Consider the following 18,129-nt stretch of genomic DNA (forward strand, 5'->3'; position numbering starts at 1 on the left):
AAATTACATTAGGTTAGTGTATGAAAACTGTCAATAAAAAAGTTCAAAAAAGAACAGAGAATGAAGACATGAAAGTAAATAAAACTTATTCTTAAAATTAAAAAAGTTCCAGATAGCCAAATGAAAATGATTATCACCATCTTCTGTAGTTGGGACTCTATCATTTTCTACTCTAAATTCTCCAAAGCTAAGAAATATCTGGACTACCTAATTTCCCGATCTTTTATAAGCAATATTGTATAGAAAAAGTTTTATTGACAGTTGAAGACAAAGTAAGATACACATATGGTTCCTTCCCCAACTACTTATGGAAAACATTTCTGTGCTATTGAACTTCAAGAAAAATTAAAAATAGATCCAATTCTGTCTTTTTATTGTTGTTTCCACAGTGGGAAAAAAATGATGCTCATTCTTTGGTGTGATGCTATTTTCCCAACAATACAAAGATAGGACGGGGGAAAAAAAAAAAACCCAGCTCAGGCTATTCAGAGATTATCAGTAAGGCACAATTTGGAGTTTACGGAAACTCAGCTGAAATGACCTATTAGTTCACTGACTAACAACGAAATTAGTAGTTTTCAGTATGGATGGTAAACAAAAATATTAATACAAATAATAAGACACACCACTTTCCTTAATAAGATGCAGTTAGTAAAATATAGCTGGTTAGAGCACTTCCTGTAAATAGGTCTGATTATGTTATTTTCTTGTGGCCTACATCCTTATAGTTGACTGCATTAATGCACTTTTCTCTTAAGCCTCAAGGATGTTTCCTAAAATCCATTTTTAATGCTAATTTTGCAAGGAGGTTGCATTTCACATTATTAATCTCATTAGTACTACGTTCCTATAAATAAGTAGGAGACATTTGGAGGATGCATGTATAATGAGTGCTTGATGACTACAGTAGCAAATGTCAGTGTAATTGCAAAACATAGGCAAGTTTTTGACACTTTGAAGAATCCTGCACATCATTTGTCATTGTTCTCATTTTAAATACTGCGGCAAGAAAAGGCACAACAAGTAAGGAAATTAAGATCTGTTGTAGCAATTATGAGGCAATCTTGTTACAAGGCCCTCAAAAATTCCACCCTGGCCTGTTCTTAATCCAAATGTAATTTTGAACTGTAAACTAGTGATGAAAAGAAATTTACTTTAAAAAATGCATACAAGATATTAGTGTAAGAAGAGAAGAGTCTTCGCCTCCAGAAGAAGTCAAAGGCACTCATAAATTGCCTTAATAAAGCTGTGACTTGGCCAGCCTAGTCACAATGCATTCTGCGAAAGAACATTACTAGGCTCAACGGCCCGCACAAGGGCCTGAAAGGCTCCTTGGATACACCTGAAAGTGACACCAAGCAAGTCCACTTCTCTGAACTAAATGTGGAAGTGATTATTTCAGCTGAATCCCTCTTCTTATGGACCCATTCAGATGGCTCATGTTTTCGTGGGGCCTCAAAAGTTTCACACTATGTAATTAAACCAAAATAGAATAAAAATATGTAGTGTCGTGGTGGTTCACCAGTGTGAAATTAACCTATCTAGAAAGTAAGAGTTGAACGCATGCTGAAAAACTTAACCTAACTAAAGAATAAAAATATACAACAGGACAAAATATATTTTATTTTAATTCTATAATCAGAGTAAGGCCCAGAGGAGCACCCAGAACGCTCAGCACCAGCAGGACGAAGCCAGAGGCAGATGGCGGGTCAGCATGAACATTAGCACACAAGTCCCTGCCGCATCTGGATGATCTGCAGCAAGGCCGCCTGGACGTCTTCATCCATGTGACCCTTGAGAGAATAAAGAAGGGGAGAAATAGCTCATGTCATCGTCATGGACACCAGAATTCAGAAGACAAAGCCTTAATCAGAGGGCACTGCTCTGGGTGTGTTTCAACAAAGGTTAATCCCTCACCATGGTGGCAAGAACCTCCAGAAATCAATGGGGAAGGGAGCAGGGCTCCATCATGGAGACAGAGAGTCTATTCATAAGGGGTACACAGGCAGGTCCTCCTGACAGTGATTCCCAAAAGGCAAATGGGCAAGCCTCGCTCCTTCAGCCCTCTAAAGGTCTCTGGTAACCAGCACAGCATAAGTCGGAGATCACAAAGCTAATGACAAGAGCTTTTTGTTGCTGTTGTTGCCATGGTTGATTTTTCTTTTTTTTTGTTAGCTGTAGTTTTTTTTTTTAATTTTGTTTATTTAATTAATTTATTTATTTGAGAGCAACAGAGACAAAGAGGAAGAGAGAGAGAGAGAGAAAGAATGGGCACGCCAGGGCCTCCAGCCACTGCAAATGAACTCCAGACGCATGCGTCCCCTTGTGCATCTGGTCTCGAACCGGGGTCCTTAGGCTTCACAGGCAAATGCTTAACTGCTAAGCTATCTCTCCAGCCCTGTTAACTGTAGTTTGAAAAAGTTCATTAGCATAAAATTTAAGTTTAATCTTTTTAATTGATTATTTATTTATTTGAGAGAGAGAGAGAGAGTGTGTTTATATGTGCATATGTGTGTGAAAAAGGCAGATAGAGAGAATGGGCACACCAGGGCCTCTAACCATTGCAAATGAGCTCCAGACACATGCACCACCTTGTGCATTTGGCTTATGCGGGTCCTGGGGAATTGAGCCTGGGTCCTTAGGCTTCGCAGGCAAGTTCCTTAACTGCTAATCCATCTCTTCAAACCAGGTTTAATTTTTTTTTTAATTAGAAAAGTTACTAAAGAAAAATAATTCCCATGATTATAATTTTTATATTACCAGGATCATAAGGCATATCTCTTTGCAACTTGCTTTTCCACTTGGTGTCAGGATTTTTTTCCTCAAAGCTACTTGTTTATTAACGCACATACACACACTGTGTGTGTGTGTGTGTGTGCACGCGCGTGTACACAGATGTACATGTCCTGTGTACATATGCAAAGCCAGAGGATGACCCCACTGAGATGGAGCCAGCTTGTCATCTTCACAAGGTCCAGCAAGTCTCCATTCTCTGCTCCCCACAGGACTGGGATTACACAAGTGTGTGGCCATGCCCAGCTATTTACGTGGATGCTAGGGAATGAAACTCAGGGGTCCTCCGACCCCTTCAAGCCCTCAACTTTGCATGGAAAGAACTCTTAACCTCTGAGACATAGCCCAGGCCCCGCTTTAAATTTTTTTTATTTATTTAAAATTTTGTGGTTTATTTTTAGTTATTTATTTGAGAGTCACAGAGAAAGAAGGAGGCAGATAGACAGAGACAGAATGGGAGCGCCAGCCACGACAAAAGTACTCCAGATGCGTGTGCCCACTTCGTGGGTCCTGGGGAATCGAGCCTCGAACCAGGGTCCTTAGGCTTCACAGGCAAAAGTGCTTAACTGCTAAGCCATCTCTCCAGCCCTTAAAGTTTTTATTTATTTATTTATTTACTTATGTTTTGAGTATGTGGCATGCATATGTGTGCATGTGGTGTATGTGTGCACGTGCACAGTTCTGCAGGGTGGAAGCTGGGTACCCTCCTCCGTCACTCTTTCGCCCTATTTCCCTAAGACAGAGCCTCTTACTCAACACAAACTGAACACTGGTCTGGGAGCCCCCAGTGATCTTGTCTTTGCTCCCCTTACTGCTAAGGTCACAGGCATGCATAACAATGCTCAGCTTCTATGTGGGTGTTGGGGACAAACTCAGGTCCTCTTGCTTGCAGAGCCATCACCTCAGCCCTGATTTTTAATTTTTAATATAACATTCCACTGTACACATGTACTAAATTTCTTTACCTATTACCTAAGACATTTAAGATATAGCCAGTCTTTATTGTTTATTTTATTATTATTATTATTATTTTTGCTTTTGTTTTTCAAGGTAGGGTCTCACTCTAGCCCAGGCTGACCTGAAATTCATTATATAATCTCATGGTGGCCTTGAACTCAATGGCGATCTACCTACCTCTGCTTCCCAAGTGCTGGACTTAAAGACGTATGCCACCATGCCCAGCTACAGCCAATCTTTATGGATAGATACATAGAGAAGAAATTGCTGGGTCAAAAAGTAGGCTTGGGCTGGAGAGATGGCCTAGTGGTTAAGTCACTTGCCAGCAAAGCCAAAGGACCCACATAAAGCACAAGGCGGCACATGCATCTGGAGTTTGTGTGCAGTGGCTAGAGGCCCTGGTGCACCCATTCTCATTCTTTCTCTCTCTCTTTCCCTCCCTCCCTCTTAATCTCTCTCAAATAAATACAATAAAAGTTTTATATCTACCTGCCTCTTTCTCTCTGTCACTCTCAAATAAATAAAAATGAACACAAAAAAAATTTTTTTTTAAAGTTTTAAAAAGTAGGCTCAATCCTGTAATACTACCATTCAGAACCAGAGGTAAGAAGATCAGGAGTTCAAGGTTATTAGCCTGGGCTAGCTCAAAAAAAAAATGGGTACCACAGATTTTTCCTCAGTAGAAATTATGACAAGTTACACCAGGTCCATTTCCTATATACTTTGTCTGAACAACACTGCAAACTACCATCTCAGTTAATATGTGCCAATCTCAAAAGCAAAACAATGGTACCTCTGTCCACTGGCATCTTCCCTATGAATATATTTTGAAAGAAGGATTTAAAATTTATAAAGTAGCATGAGGCAGACAAGATGCAAGTCACTGTTTTGGGGTTCAATAAGCCGCTACCATCTTTGTTTTTTTGGCTGGAGTATTTGAATAGGTTTCAGCACAACACTTGTGTTTATATTAAAAAGTTTTGTTTCTGAATCTGTTTGTGTAACAGCAGGATGTTTAAATTTCAAACATTAGTTGCAGCTGCCTCAACTGAACTCTTAGTTAACTGTCTGATGCCAGATGCAAGATGACTTCAGAAGCCAAGTGCTTTTGTTGTGTTCCATTAGGATCAGTAGAAAATGATTTCAGAGTTCAAAAGCATGTGTGATACAAAGAGAAAAGTTTGTGAATTTTTCTTTTCTCAATGAAGCAGTTCTGCCTCTCTTGGCTAAGACCAGTGTGGTTCTCAATCCTAATAAAGATTTTCTAGAATTTTCTTTCCTCTCCAAAGCTCCCTACTCTGGTGTCCATCTACTGTTTTCTCTGATAATAAATGCAATAAGCTTTCTAATCCCATCTTCTAAGCTACTCAAAGATGGCAGGAGAGACACCTTCTTCTCTCGCTCCACCTTTTGCTAGTGCCCCAACTATCTATTGCCTACTGAAAAAGTAGGGCTATTGATTTAAAAAATTTGATGTCATATAGTACTACTTTTTGGTTTATTATTTAATCTAGTTCTTCTTTTCAAAATTGATTTTCTCTGAAATTTTCTCCCAATGCCCATCCTTCTTCTTCTTCTTCTCTCTCTCTCTCTTTTTTTTTAGACAATGTGGCCTAACACATTTCAAATCCAAATAATTCCTATTACCTCTCATTTGCCATTCTAACATGTGTCTTTCTTTAAGTGCATCTTTCTGAAAAACCTAACCTGAGAATTCTGGAAGCACTGTTCATAAGGACTGTATGGAACATTAACAACATAGCCTTTACATCTTAAACATTTTCTTAGTATGATTTTTTAAAATGGCTTTCCCAGTACACCAAAAAAGAGAATTTGAAATCTTATGCTTCACTGGGTTTAAGGCTCAATAAATATCAATTATCTCTTAACAGACCCATTTTTCTTTACTACAATTCTCTGCCTGTCCTCTGTCATTTCCATACTCTTCTAGTATTCTCGATTTCAAAGAAACACTCCTAAGCTACCGAGAAACATATGCAGTCTTCCCGCTCCTCCTTCAGCTGACAGCCGCGTGCGGGTGTCAAGGCAGAGTCCCAGCTCGCTTGCAGCACTGATGGCGCGAGCTGCCGTACACCGTGTGCTGCCAAACTGTCTCAGGAATGAGTGACAAGCAGATGGAGACAACACTCAATGCACGATGCTGTGTTGCTGGGTAGCTTTGTACATTTTCCTCGGAGATATGCAAGCCATGATTAAAAGAAACACAATTATTTTTAAATAAGCATATGGAGGACAGCTACTTTAAGTGTCAATTATTTACACATAAATTGACTGAGAAAGGAGACGATATTTTATTTTCTCTAAAATAATAATAGGTTGGGCTGGAGAGACGGCTTAGCAGTTGAGGCACTTGCCTGCAAAGCCCAAGGACCCAGGGTCGATTCTCCAGGTCCCACAAAAGCTAGATGCACATGGTGGCACACGCACCTGCAGTTTGTTTGCAGTGGCTAGAGGCCCTGGCACACCCATTCTCTCTCTCTCACTAATAAATAAATAAATAAATAAAAATAATAATAGGTTTTCCACAGGTCAGTGGTTCTTACCTGGGCAGCACTGAGGAGGTGTGTCCGGTAGATTGCAATTACTTCCTGGTGCTGTCTGTCAGCCTCCTAGAAATGTGGACAGACAGAGCAACGTGTCAGCACTCCCACTCCTGGGCACATGGGGCTGTGACAATGCTATCTTGAGGCCCCATGCTATAGACCAAAGTGCTACTAAAGGATTCTTGGCATGCTGCTAGAACAAAACCTCCCAGGACCCAGCAGATGCTGAAGTCCATAAGCTGGAAATAGTATCAGGCTTTCCAACAGAACCTGGGAGCATTTACGGTAAAAGCCACGCTGCTTATCCAATCACACCCTCAGTCAGTCCTGCGGCATAAGATTCCTCTGCTTTGGCCTATCAAAGGCCTCCCATCTTCTGCCTCCTCCGTGCCCCTTCTCACGTGCTGCAGGGGCTGAGCTAGCTCATCCTCCACACCTCTGCTGCCTCAAAGAGCCTGGGTAACAACTTCATGTACAAGAAGATCCAAACTCATCAGCTTGGTTCTCCCAGTTCTTAACAACTTAGCCTCAAATATCAAATCCCCTAAGTAGGCCCTCACAGAAGGGTCTCACTATGCAACCGGCAATGCTCCTGTCTCTCCTTCCTGAATGCTGGAATTACAGGAATATGCCACCAGGCCTGGCTAGGCAGGCCTTTTATTACTCCCTGGCCACACGTGTATATCCTGGCCCACAGTCCTCTTCACACCGCTATCTTTGCCTGGAAGAGCCTCTATTTTCCGTTCACCTTCCAAAACCGTAACTATTCTACAGGGTCAGAACAAGCACTCCCTTCGTTTCTGAAACTAGGTCCATTCCACCAGCAATCCTTCCTCCCTGGGAAACTGCAGTGCTCTGAAACTTCATGAGTTAGAAACTGAACCCCCAAGACATCAGTGTTGATGGGTGGGGACTTAAAGAGGTGACCATGTCCCAAGTACCCTGCTCTCACGACGGGGTCATGTAAATACCACAGAAGCAGGTTCCTTAGTCTAAAAACGGGTTCCTCAGGAAGGATGAGTTTAGTCCCCTCTCATTATGGATGCCAGGTGGTGTTTTCTGTCACGTTATGATACGGCAAGAAGGTCCTCACCAGAAACAGCCCTCCAGAACCATGAGCCTACTGAGATGCAGCACAGCAGGGCGGGGTACGTGGAAAAGCCACCCATTAGCCTCACGTAGTACATCAACACAGAGGAGGAGAGGCTGGAGCCCCAGCACCCCTTCAATGGGATGCTCTAGTGACCTGAAGGCCTTGTAGCAGGCCCCATCTCTTCAAAAAAAAAATTATATGTATTTTTTGAGAGAAAGAGGGAAGGAGAGAGAGATAGACAGAGAGTGAGAGAGAGAGAAAATGGGTGCACTAGGGCCTCCAGCTATGGCAAACAAACTCCAGACACATGCGCCACCTTGTGCTTATGTGGGACCTGGGGAATAGAACCTGGGTCCTTAGGCTTTACAGGCAAACCACTTTAATTGCTGAGCCATCTCTCCAGCATAGGCCACACCTTCTCAAGTTCCCACCACCTCCTAATAGCACCAAGCTCAGTACCCAGTACTCAGTCTTTCACATATAGCCTTTGGGGAACACTCCAGTTCCATAGCATAGTAATAACTTCCTTTTGCTCAAAATCATTCATAACCTATTCCTACAGAACTGGAAAATGTTAGCAACAATTTACATTTGATTAGGTCCCGTTTTAATGAGCATGTCATTGAACACTAGCTCATTCAGTTGGAGATGTAAATGAGTAAGTAATAAGCTATTATCCTATTTTAAGGATGGGAAGCTAAGGACTAAGAGGAAAGTTCTACACCTTCAACCAGAGCCTTCATTTTCAGCTTCCCAATCTAGGTGTCTTCATTAAACATGTAGGGATATAAGGCCGAAAGACAGAGCAAGGCCTAACTTAATTTGCAAGGACAAGGAGTTTTCAAAACCTTCCTTAGTTTAGGCGTGTACTAGTTCAGAGAACCGCCGCACGAGAAAGGTGCTGGGTTGGCAGCTAGCTGTCTGTCCGAGATTTAAATACCAGCTGTATGACCCCAGACACCCAATAGTCGAATCTCTGTCTTTTTAAGAATTAAAGACAGGAAATAAAACCTGCTCTGTAGGTTGGTGATGAAGATAGCTTAGAGAAAAGTCAACAGGATGTTAAATGTGGTGCCTCACACATAGGAGGCACCAGACAAACGATGCCGCTAGACGCCACCAGCAGAGGGCTCTACACTGGACAGGGACAGTTGCAGATCCACTGCATTTCCACAGAAGCTAACCACACTCGCTCTCGCTCTCGCTCCTTCTCTCTCCGTGGCCTGTGCCACCTGGTCACTCACAGACAACTGCTGTTGCAGGGCCTTCACTTGGTGCTGCAGAGTGTCCACCAGCTGGTTCTGCCGCTTGGTGGAGCTGCCACTGGTGTAGGTGAGCTGGGAAAGGCCACTGAGTGCCTGCTTCAGTCTTTCTACGTCATTAAGCAGTTCCGTTATCTTCAGAAAGAGAAAAATTGTAAAAAAAAAAAAAAAAAAAAGTATGGATTATTTAATTGCTTATAATGAACATTTTACACGGAAATCATGCCTTACTCAAGACAGTCTTTATATACCAGCTAAGATACTGCCAAGATTATTATCAACACAACAGATGACATAAAATTTGCATAATTTTGTGAGTCAAATTCCTTAGTAAATTTCCTATGAGGACAGTACCAAATTCAGAATGAAAACAGGGCTGGCGAGATGGCTTAGTGGTTAAGGCGCTTGCCTGCAAAAGCCTCAGGATCCAGGGTTCAGTTCCCCAGTACCCACAAAAAACCAGCTGCATAAAGGAGTGCATGTGTCTGGAGTCCGTTTGAAAGCAGCCAAAGGCCCTGACATGTCCATTCATTCTCATTCTCATAGTCTCTCTCTTTGCAAATCAACACATTTAGAAAAAGAAAATCATGGACGTCCTAAGAGTTGAGCATGAACTCTGTCTTCTATAAGGATCTATGAGGTCGGCAAACTATTTTCTAGGCAGTAGTTAATGCAGGGCGGGGATTTATTAAACAAAGAGTGACAAGGAAGAGAATAGGGCTCGTGTACACGTAGAATTACAGTGTGTGCCTTCATCCGTCAGGGAGTTGTGTGATTTACCACGCGGCAGCATGTGTAAGTAGATACAGGAATTGGCTCTTATGATTATCTGCTGTTATATTCGTGACCATCTCCCCCACGAGCTGAGTGAGGTCAGCTCAGTTCTGGATCTTGTGGGAGGAAGTGCTTGTGGGTGCGTGTCTGATCACACTGTATTGTGATATCAACATCACAAGGGCACTGCAGGTAGAAGATCTTTAGTAACTGCTTAGTGACTGGATTAAGTTACAGGCGATCTTCCCGTTTCCTCTGCACAGCCTAGTAGAACCTGTACAGCTATCAGTTTCAAAAACACTGTGGAGTACCTGTTCTGCAAGTTGTACCATGGGAGTGAAAAAAACAAGGAAAAATAACTTACAAGCCCTCATCTTAAAATCTGGGTGGGAAGATCAGAGATGTAATTCTAGCACAGTAACATGTTTCTTTTGGAAGAGGAGCCGTTTACTGTAGGAGAGACTGGATGGTGAGGCCTTTGGCAGGAAGGTGAGGCATTGAGAACACACAGGACTCAACACAGCATGGGAAGGAAGGGCAAGGCATCCTGGGCAAGGGGCGAGGATGGAGAAAGACAAGGGCAGAACGCAAGACTTGGAAGACTAGTGCACTGGCATGGGTGAGTGCCAAGATCCAGTCTGGATGCACCCCAGTGACCCTGGCTTCTTTCAGCCTACACACACAGGTTTTTTTTAAAAAAATATTTTAATTATTTATTTATTTATGAGACAGACAAAGAGGCATATAGCGCACAGGGCCTCTAGCTGCTGCAAACCAACTCCAGACACGTGCCACCTTGTGCATCTCTGGCTTATATGGGTACTGGGGAACTGAACCTGCGTCCTTGGCTTTGCAAGCATCTTAACCACTAAGCAATCTCTTCAACCAAACTTTCGTCCCTCCTCTCTGTTTCCATTCTTCAGATGCCCACTAGATTTTGACTATGCCCCTGGGGGGGGAACCTTTAGTCTCCCCTGCTTGGTTGAACTTAGCTGAAGGAATACAGGAAAAATGCCTTTGATTTTTATGTTTTTTCAATTCAAATTATTATTATTATTATTATTATTATTATTATTTGGTTTTTCGAGGTAGGGTCTCACTTTGGTCCTGGCTGACCTGGAATTAACTCTGTATTCTCAGGGTGGCCTTGAACTCATGGCGATCCTCCTACCTCTGCCTCCGAGTGCTGGGAATAAAGGTTTGCTTTCAATTCAAATTATTTTTGCCCTCCCGTAGTCAAATGGGAAAAGAGGCATTTTGTTAAGACTTTTGTCCACCTGTCTATGGAGCACTCCAGTAAAAAGAGCTGTATTCTACTTTGGTAGGCCTGCTCTAGAGTTTTCTATGGGCACAGCTACTTTATGCCTACTATGGTGGTTTGATTCAGGTCCCCCCTCCCATAAACTCAGGTGTTCTGAATGCTAGGTTCCCAGCTGATGGAGATTTGGGAATCAATACCTCCTGGAGGCAGTGTATTGCTGGGGGTGGGCTTATATGTGTTACAGCCAGTGTCCCCCTGGCCAGTGTTTGGCACACTCCTGTTCCTGTTGTCCACCTGGTGTTGGCGAGGAGGTGATGTCCACCCTCTGCTCATGCTGTCGATGTCCCCTGCCGTCGTGGAGCTTCCCCTTGAGTCTGTTAGCCAAAATAAACCTTTTTCCCCACAAGCTGCTCTTGGCCGGGTGCTTTCTGCCAGCAACGCAAACCTGACTGTGGCACATACCTTGTTATCTTTGGCTTCAATTTGCTCAGCAGATTCTTGTATCCTTTGCTGTAGTTCCAGGATCGTGGTCAAGGACTTGTCGCACCGCTCCTTCTGGTCCTTGATCTCTTGCTCGATGCTGAGATGCAGCAGCTCCTCATCCTTTACGGACGGCCTCTTCTTTTGGGCGTGCAAGACCTCCTCACATACTTCGTCATACTTTCTATTCAGGTTGGCCAACTTGTCATTCAAGTTGGTGATCTGGCTCTCTAAATCGCTCTTCATTGCTTTATATTTAGACAAATCAACGACCTCCCTGGTCTCCAGTTTCCTTAGCGCCTGTTTGGTACTTTGCACCTCCGTCTGCAGTTTGGAGACTTCTTCCGTTTTGTTTTGGCTTTCCTCTTCCTTTTCCCTCAGGGTAGCTTTCATGAGCCCCACCTCTTTCTCAAAAGCTTCCTTAACCTGCAGGTGATCCGCGAGCGGCACGGAGGCGCTCCGGTGGTCCTCCAGCAGCCGGCGCAGGGAGCTCGCAGTCTGCCGCTCCTGCTCCACGCACCGCTGCTTCTGCCTCAGCTCTTCCTTCAAGCCCTCGATCTCGCCCCGGAGAGATGTTTTCAGAGCCTCGACCTGTTCCAGAGGCACGTGCTGCTTCTGCAAGAGCTCCTGGGCTGCCAGGACCTCGGAAGCCTGCCTGGCCTTCTCTTCCAGGAGCTGCTCTCTCTCCTGCCTGGCCTCGGCGCACTTCTGTGTCTGCTCCGTCAGCTGCTGGCGGAGCTCTTCCGATTTCCTGCTCAGCGCTCTCTGTGCCTCGTGGGCGCTGTCCGCCAGGGCGCTCTTGTCCTTGAGCTCCTTCTCAAGTGCCACCAGCTCCTTCCTCAACCGCTCGTTCTCTTGCATGGTCCTCTTGGCCTCTTCTTCCCGGGCGCCGCACTTCTGTGTCTGTTCCGCCAGCCGTTCCTTGAGCTCCTTCTCTGCCGCTTTCCACTTGCGCTCACACTCCTCGAAGCTGACGCGGGGCGTGTACTTGAGCTTGATGCACTCCTGCAGGGTGTCCAGCTCCTTCCCCTGGGCTTGGATCTCGGCATGCAGCGTCGCGATCTCGTCCTGGGCCCGGCCGCAGCTGGCCACGGCAGCCGCCTTCTCGGCCTGCGCCTCCTTCAGGCTCCGCCTCGCCGCGCTCATCTTTCCCTCGTGATCAGCCAGGCTGATGTACTCGGCTTTCATTTGGTTGTGGGTGTTTTCCAGGTTTCTCTTTAAAATTTCATTCTCATCTTTGACTTTAAGACATTCTTGGCTCACGTCTTCAAACCTCTTTTGCACATTGGATAGCTCCCTGTTGGCTTTATCTAGTGCACCGTTCAGGGTGGCCTGCACCTCTTCGTGGGTTTTGGCGGGCACGTACTGGTTGTTTAGGGTTTTTCTCAGGCTGGTGTTTTCAGACATGAGCCCATGGATTTTCTCCTGGTCTTCACCACATTTTTTATTAACTTCAGATAACTGTTTTCTGAGTTCAGCGATATTGGATTTCAGGGCCATTATCTCCTTTTCATGTTTCTCTGGAGGTATACACACTGTTTCCAGGCGGCTGACGTTCTTACTTAGTCTGTCATTTTCCATCAGCAGTTTCTCTGTCTCCAGCTTCTTTTCTGTGTATTTCTTGGTGACATCGGAAAGTTTTTTATTTAAGTCATTGATATTTACGTCGTGTGACTTTTTCATTTCTTCGCTCACTTTTAAGGGAACGTAGTGAGTTTTCATCTCCGCGGTTAGGTTGTGGACCTGCTGGCTGAGGAGCTTATTGTCCAGAGAGACCTTGTCACCCTCCTTCTGCAGGGCCTGATTCTGGAGGGTGAGCTCGGCCACCTTCCTCGCCAGCTCCGCCGACCTCTGCTCCAGCCGGCTCCGCAGCTGCTCGTGCTCCTCCGGTCTGATGTGTTGGGCGAGTTTCGCCCTGACATTCTCCAGTTCTCTCTTGAGCTGCCGGGTCTCACTGAGTGATTTTTCATACTCTCTCTCCATCTCGCCCAGCTTTTTCGCTTTCTCGTTTGCTTCGTTTGACAATAAGCTCTTCATGTTTTCAAATTTCTCTGCAGGAATGGAAAGGGCCACCTTCGCTAGCAGCTCTTTTAACTGGCCTTCCATCTCCAGGATCTTTCTTCCTTTCTTTTCTCGCTCCATGTCACACATGCTGAATTCTTTCTGCAGTCTCTTATTTTCTTCCATCAGCCTGCCTTCGTCTCTCTTAAACTCTTCAGCTAACATCTCACTCTGTTTGACTTGGTTTCTCAGTTTCCCCACTTCTGCCAGAGCCGCTTCATACTTGGCCTTCACGTCTTTCAGCTGGTCCTTCAGTTCCTGCACAGCTCCGTGGGTGCCCGCGGCAGCCTCACTGGTCAGATGTTCCTTCAGGGCCAGAAAGTGGGTCTGCATCTGCTTCACCTTCCCTTCTGACTCATACATCCGCCTCTGCACGTCCTTCAAGGCATCTTCCAGCTGCCTGACCTGCTCGTCCGAGTCCTCCTTGACGCGCTCACACTCCAGCGCCAGCGCTTTGCACTCGGCCACTTTGTGCGCCAGCTCGTTCTGCAGCTTCAGCCGGTCCTGCTTCGCCGAATCGCAGAAAGCTTGCATGGCTTCCAGATCTTTCTTTAATATTTCGTTTTCCGAGTAGGAGGCTTGAGTGGGTAGGAGCTCCAGTGGTCTTAAAACTGACCTGCTTTGCACGTGAGCTGGTGCGCCTGTGGAAGCACACTGAAAAGGAAAAGCAGACATTACTCACGGGAGCCCGCTAAAGGCACCATAATGACTCATACTTAGAGAAACTTACAGAGTTTCGACATGATCAGGACCCAAAGGTCCTCTAGACAAGTAAGATGGGAGGAGAAAACTGTACTGACTTTTTTGTGGTAAGAAAAAAGTTATAGGTATGACTTTCTTAACATGTTCAAAACATTTGGAGAGTACTGTTCGCTGAACTCCATTTGTGAAGAAAAGTGCTGTGTCTTTTTTAAAAATTTTTTATTTATTTATTTGAGAGCAACAGACACATAGAGAAAGACAGATAGAGGGAGAGAGAGAGAGAATGGGCGCGCCAGGGCTTCCAGCCTCTGCAAACGAACTCCAGACGCGTGCGCCCCCTTGTGCATCTGGCTAATGTGGGACCTGGGGAACCAAGCCTCGAACTGGGGTCCTTAGGCTTCACAGGCAAGCGCTTAACTGCTAAGCCATCTCTCCAGCCCAGTGCTGTGTCTTTTGTGGTCTGTTTTTTCTTTCTCCACTCACAGCAGCTGCCTGCAACCCAGGCAGAGAACATTATCAAAGCGCGCTCCAGCACTTCTACGCTCACAGAAGCCGAAGTGCCGGGCTTCGAATCCAAAGTCAGTCTTCAGAAACCTCAAATAAGTACTGCAATTTTAGGCCTGAAAATAATTCTGCATTATTAAACTTCTAATATATGACTTGCGAGCACACTCAATGTTAGATCCAACAAAAGATTCTTTAAAACTTTAAACATATCCAAATACAAAACTAGTTAATATGCGAGTTATCCGGAGAACTTCAATCAATTCATAAAACAATAAACAAGTTTTCCTTTCTCAGGAAGAATAAAATGGAATGATTATTAGCCTTGGTCCACTTCTAAATGACCTTTTTTTTTTAATGTGAGAGAGAGGGAGAATATTGGTGCACCAGGGTCTCCAACCACAATCGAACTCCAGATGCATGTGTCCCCTTGTGCATCTGGCTTAGGTGGGGCCTGGAGAGTCAAACTGGGATCCTTTGGCTTTGCAGGCAGACTCCTTAACCACTAAGCCATCTCTCCAGCCCCTAAATTATCTTTTAATTTATATATTAATCTTTAGGGTAACACTGGTATAATTTGACATAAATAATATATATAGGTCCACAACTTTCATGCTTATTTTATTATAATCAAATCTCTACCCAACCTCTCTAAATACTGGCGAATGAAGACCATTCTCTCCACTTAAGACTCTTAGATCTCTCTTGCTGGCCTCAAACTTGCTGTGCAACTGAGGATGATCTTAAACTTTGAATCCTTCTGCCTCCACCTGCAGACTTGGTTTGTACAGTACTAGGGACTGAACTAAGGGCCCTCTGCATGCCAGGCAAGCACTCTACCAACTGAAGTACACCCACAGTGCCAACACTCTTAAGTCTCTTACAGAGATCTGAGATACCATCTAGGCCTACTCATTCTGCCTCCAAAGAAAGAAAGATTTCCAGAAGCTCTTAAAGCAGCTCTGCAGGCCACACACAGAAAGTACTAGAAATACAAACTTTGTTTCTGTTGGAAAAGAACAGATAAATAGACCAAAGATTTTCTTTGTTTTGAGGTGAGTTTCCAAAACAGCATATATATTTAATTGCAAAGAAAAATATGTTTCAAAGCCAAACAAACTGCTTTCTGAATGATTCATAGCTCTCTTCCCTGTTATCTGGATCTGTCTAAGGAGTTAGGGTTTGCAGAGATGAAAAGGACTACTACCTACACGGTGACTGACACCCCTTCTCCTGATCAAGCCACTGCCATCCCAAACACTCCAGAGGACACCAGAACTGCAGCACCTGCTCTTGTTAAACTCAAGAAAGCAAGACCTATTTGGGGAGTGAAACCCTTACTCAATATACAAATAGTAAGTCTACAAAGCTGTTTCCTTGTAAAAACAGAAATCTTTTCTTTAAATATTTTTTCAGATTAAAAAAAATAAAAGCCTTACCTGTGAGTCTGTCATGTACACTGGGCCTTGCTTAAGAAGCATATCTTCTTTTCCTGGATAAATCCAAATAAATGACATCTAAATATCTGTCCCAAAACAGGCTCAATATTAAACAGACATAATTTCCTCTCCTTTACTATTTAATCAAAAGAACAGCAGGAGTACAATGAAAAATTGTCCTTGTTTTAAAGCATTCATATTTTCCCTTACAATTTTGATCAAGATAAGGGAAATGAGTACAACCTGCTGAACAGTAGATGCTAAGTTAGATTTCGGAAAGTCAGCTATATGATTACTACTCCTAAACTTGACTGAGAAAGTTTAATACTTGTTGTGAAGCAAAATAACCAACTTTTCCCAAGAAGTGCAAAACTGGACAATAGACACAAATAACAAATTATATATAGTGCTAAAGTCATTACTAAATAAGTAATATTTATTATGGAACTTATAGCTATGAAGTGTTTACCTGCATTGAGATTGATTTCTCTCAACCAGAAAAACTATAATTTTTTTTTCCATTAAAAAAAAAATCAAATGCCGGGCGTGGTGGTGAATGCCTTTAATCCCAGCACTCGGGAGGCAGAGGTAGGAGGATCGCCATGAGTTCGAGGCCACCCTGAGACTACAGAGTTATCCAGGTCAGCCTGGACCAGAGTGAGACCCTACCTCGAAAAACCAAAAAAAAAAAGAAAAAAAAATCAAGCTCCAAATGTCACCAGCTACATGTCTATTAATTCACACGGTGAATGTAGTTCATGCCCTGTATCAGGTGAGAACACAAGTGGCTGGGGAAAGCCCGGGGCCTCGGTACCTGCCACACCGTATGACGGAGGCCAGCAGCACTCACCTGAGGCCTCCGCTCCTTCTAGCGAGGCACAACACACAAATGGAGACGGGAAGTTCGGTAGCAGGGATGCTGCATCCAGGCAGACAACAAACAGGCCCACACACTCACTGCTGCCTGCACTTTATAAACCACAACAAGAGCCCAAGCATGCATACTTACGGTTGCTGAAATGACTTCCTGATCCCAAGTGATCACTCTGAAAGAAGCAGGGAGGGACACGCTTTAGGCGCATGCTGCTCCATGATGTCAAAGCTGTGTCTGTTTTAGCTGGAAATGACCCAGTCACTAAAACCACACGTCATCCCTTGCTCCTACAGAGAATGATCCCACAAAAGATGCACTAGCAACGAGTAGAGGTCAGCTGGGAATAAGCTGCGTTACTATGCATTTTAATAAAAGCAGCCAAGTGTTTCAGCCAAATCTTTATTGCCTTAAGAGAAAAAGGAGTAATCCTCAAATGAAGGAGCCTATGTTTAACACCCAGTGCTCGCTGCTGCTTGGCCCGAAGAGGATGGAGGCGCTGTGGGAGCAAGGACTTGTTCTCCCTTTCCTCTGTCCGTGGGGGACTCGACCTCACTATGAAGCATCGGGATAGTTCCTCTTTTCAGGACTGATGAACTACAGACTTTTGAAGATGAAGGGAAGCAGAGCAGGAAATTAAAGTGAGGGCAAGACCTGCACACAGAGGGAAACGGTCAGCGCATCGTCAGGAAAAGGTGAGCAGAGGCACAACGGATAGACTCTGCGTTAAAGGCCCCTGGATGACCCCTGCTCTCAAGCAAGGAAACCCAGAGGCTCTCACACACAAACGGTCACATTATACTTCAAGGGAAAGGGCAAGCAGGTGGAGTTCAGTGCCTGAGTGTATCAGGGCGAATGGCTACATAATATACTACACTGAGTTAGGAGAGCACCACCAAAACAACTTAGCATTTCATACCTAAATTAATGTCACCTCTATTAAACCCCAGCGCCCCAAGTGCATGGGAAAGTTAAGCTCTTTGTTGGATACAGTACTTAATACTAGAATTTATAATCATTTACTAAATGGACTTACACATGTATGTCAGATACAATGCATGCAAGAGGTCAAAAAAATTGAATTTGGTTTTATTATTTATATTTTTTTGCCTCAAACGAAACCAAATGCATAAATTATTACACAAAATTGGCCTTATTCTAAAGTAGTTACATTTACCCGTATTTCAAATATGGTAAATAGCATCATATTATTTATTCTATATTATTCATAATGATGTTGTGTATATTCAAGTCATCCATTGGTATCCACAGAAACCAAAATTTACAGATGCTCAGGTCCCTTCTGTAAAAGACTGCTGAGTATGCAGTTAACTGTGCATATCCTTCCATATACTTTAAATAATCCCT

General features: G+C 43.9%; 1 protein-coding gene across 3 annotated transcripts in view; it reads right to left on the bottom strand.

The window, feature by feature from the left end:
- Positions 1 to 1,603: 1,603 nt before the first annotated feature.
- Positions 1,604 to 18,129, bottom strand: part of Uaca (uveal autoantigen with coiled-coil domains and ankyrin repeats) — an 88,882-nt gene continuing 72,356 nt past the window's right edge. For all 3 annotated transcript variants that reach the window (XM_045160268.1, XM_045160267.1, XM_004666726.2), the window contains 6 exons: positions 16,900 to 16,936; positions 15,891 to 15,943; positions 11,167 to 13,899; positions 8,652 to 8,804; positions 6,315 to 6,380; positions 1,604 to 1,793 (listed from right to left, as the gene is read on the bottom strand). In XM_045160268.1, the coding sequence (XP_045016203.1) occupies positions 1,722 to 1,793; positions 6,315 to 6,380; positions 8,652 to 8,804; positions 11,167 to 13,899; positions 15,891 to 15,943; positions 16,900 to 16,936 (3,114 nt within the window). In that variant the 3' untranslated portion in view covers positions 1,604 to 1,721. The remainder of the gene's footprint in view (positions 1,794 to 6,314; positions 6,381 to 8,651; positions 8,805 to 11,166; positions 13,900 to 15,890; positions 15,944 to 16,899; positions 16,937 to 18,129) is intronic.

This window comes from Jaculus jaculus, chromosome 10 (assembly GCF_020740685.1).
Source record: "Jaculus jaculus isolate mJacJac1 chromosome 10, mJacJac1.mat.Y.cur, whole genome shotgun sequence".
Classification (NCBI taxonomy): Eukaryota; Metazoa; Chordata; class Mammalia; order Rodentia; family Dipodidae; genus Jaculus; species Jaculus jaculus.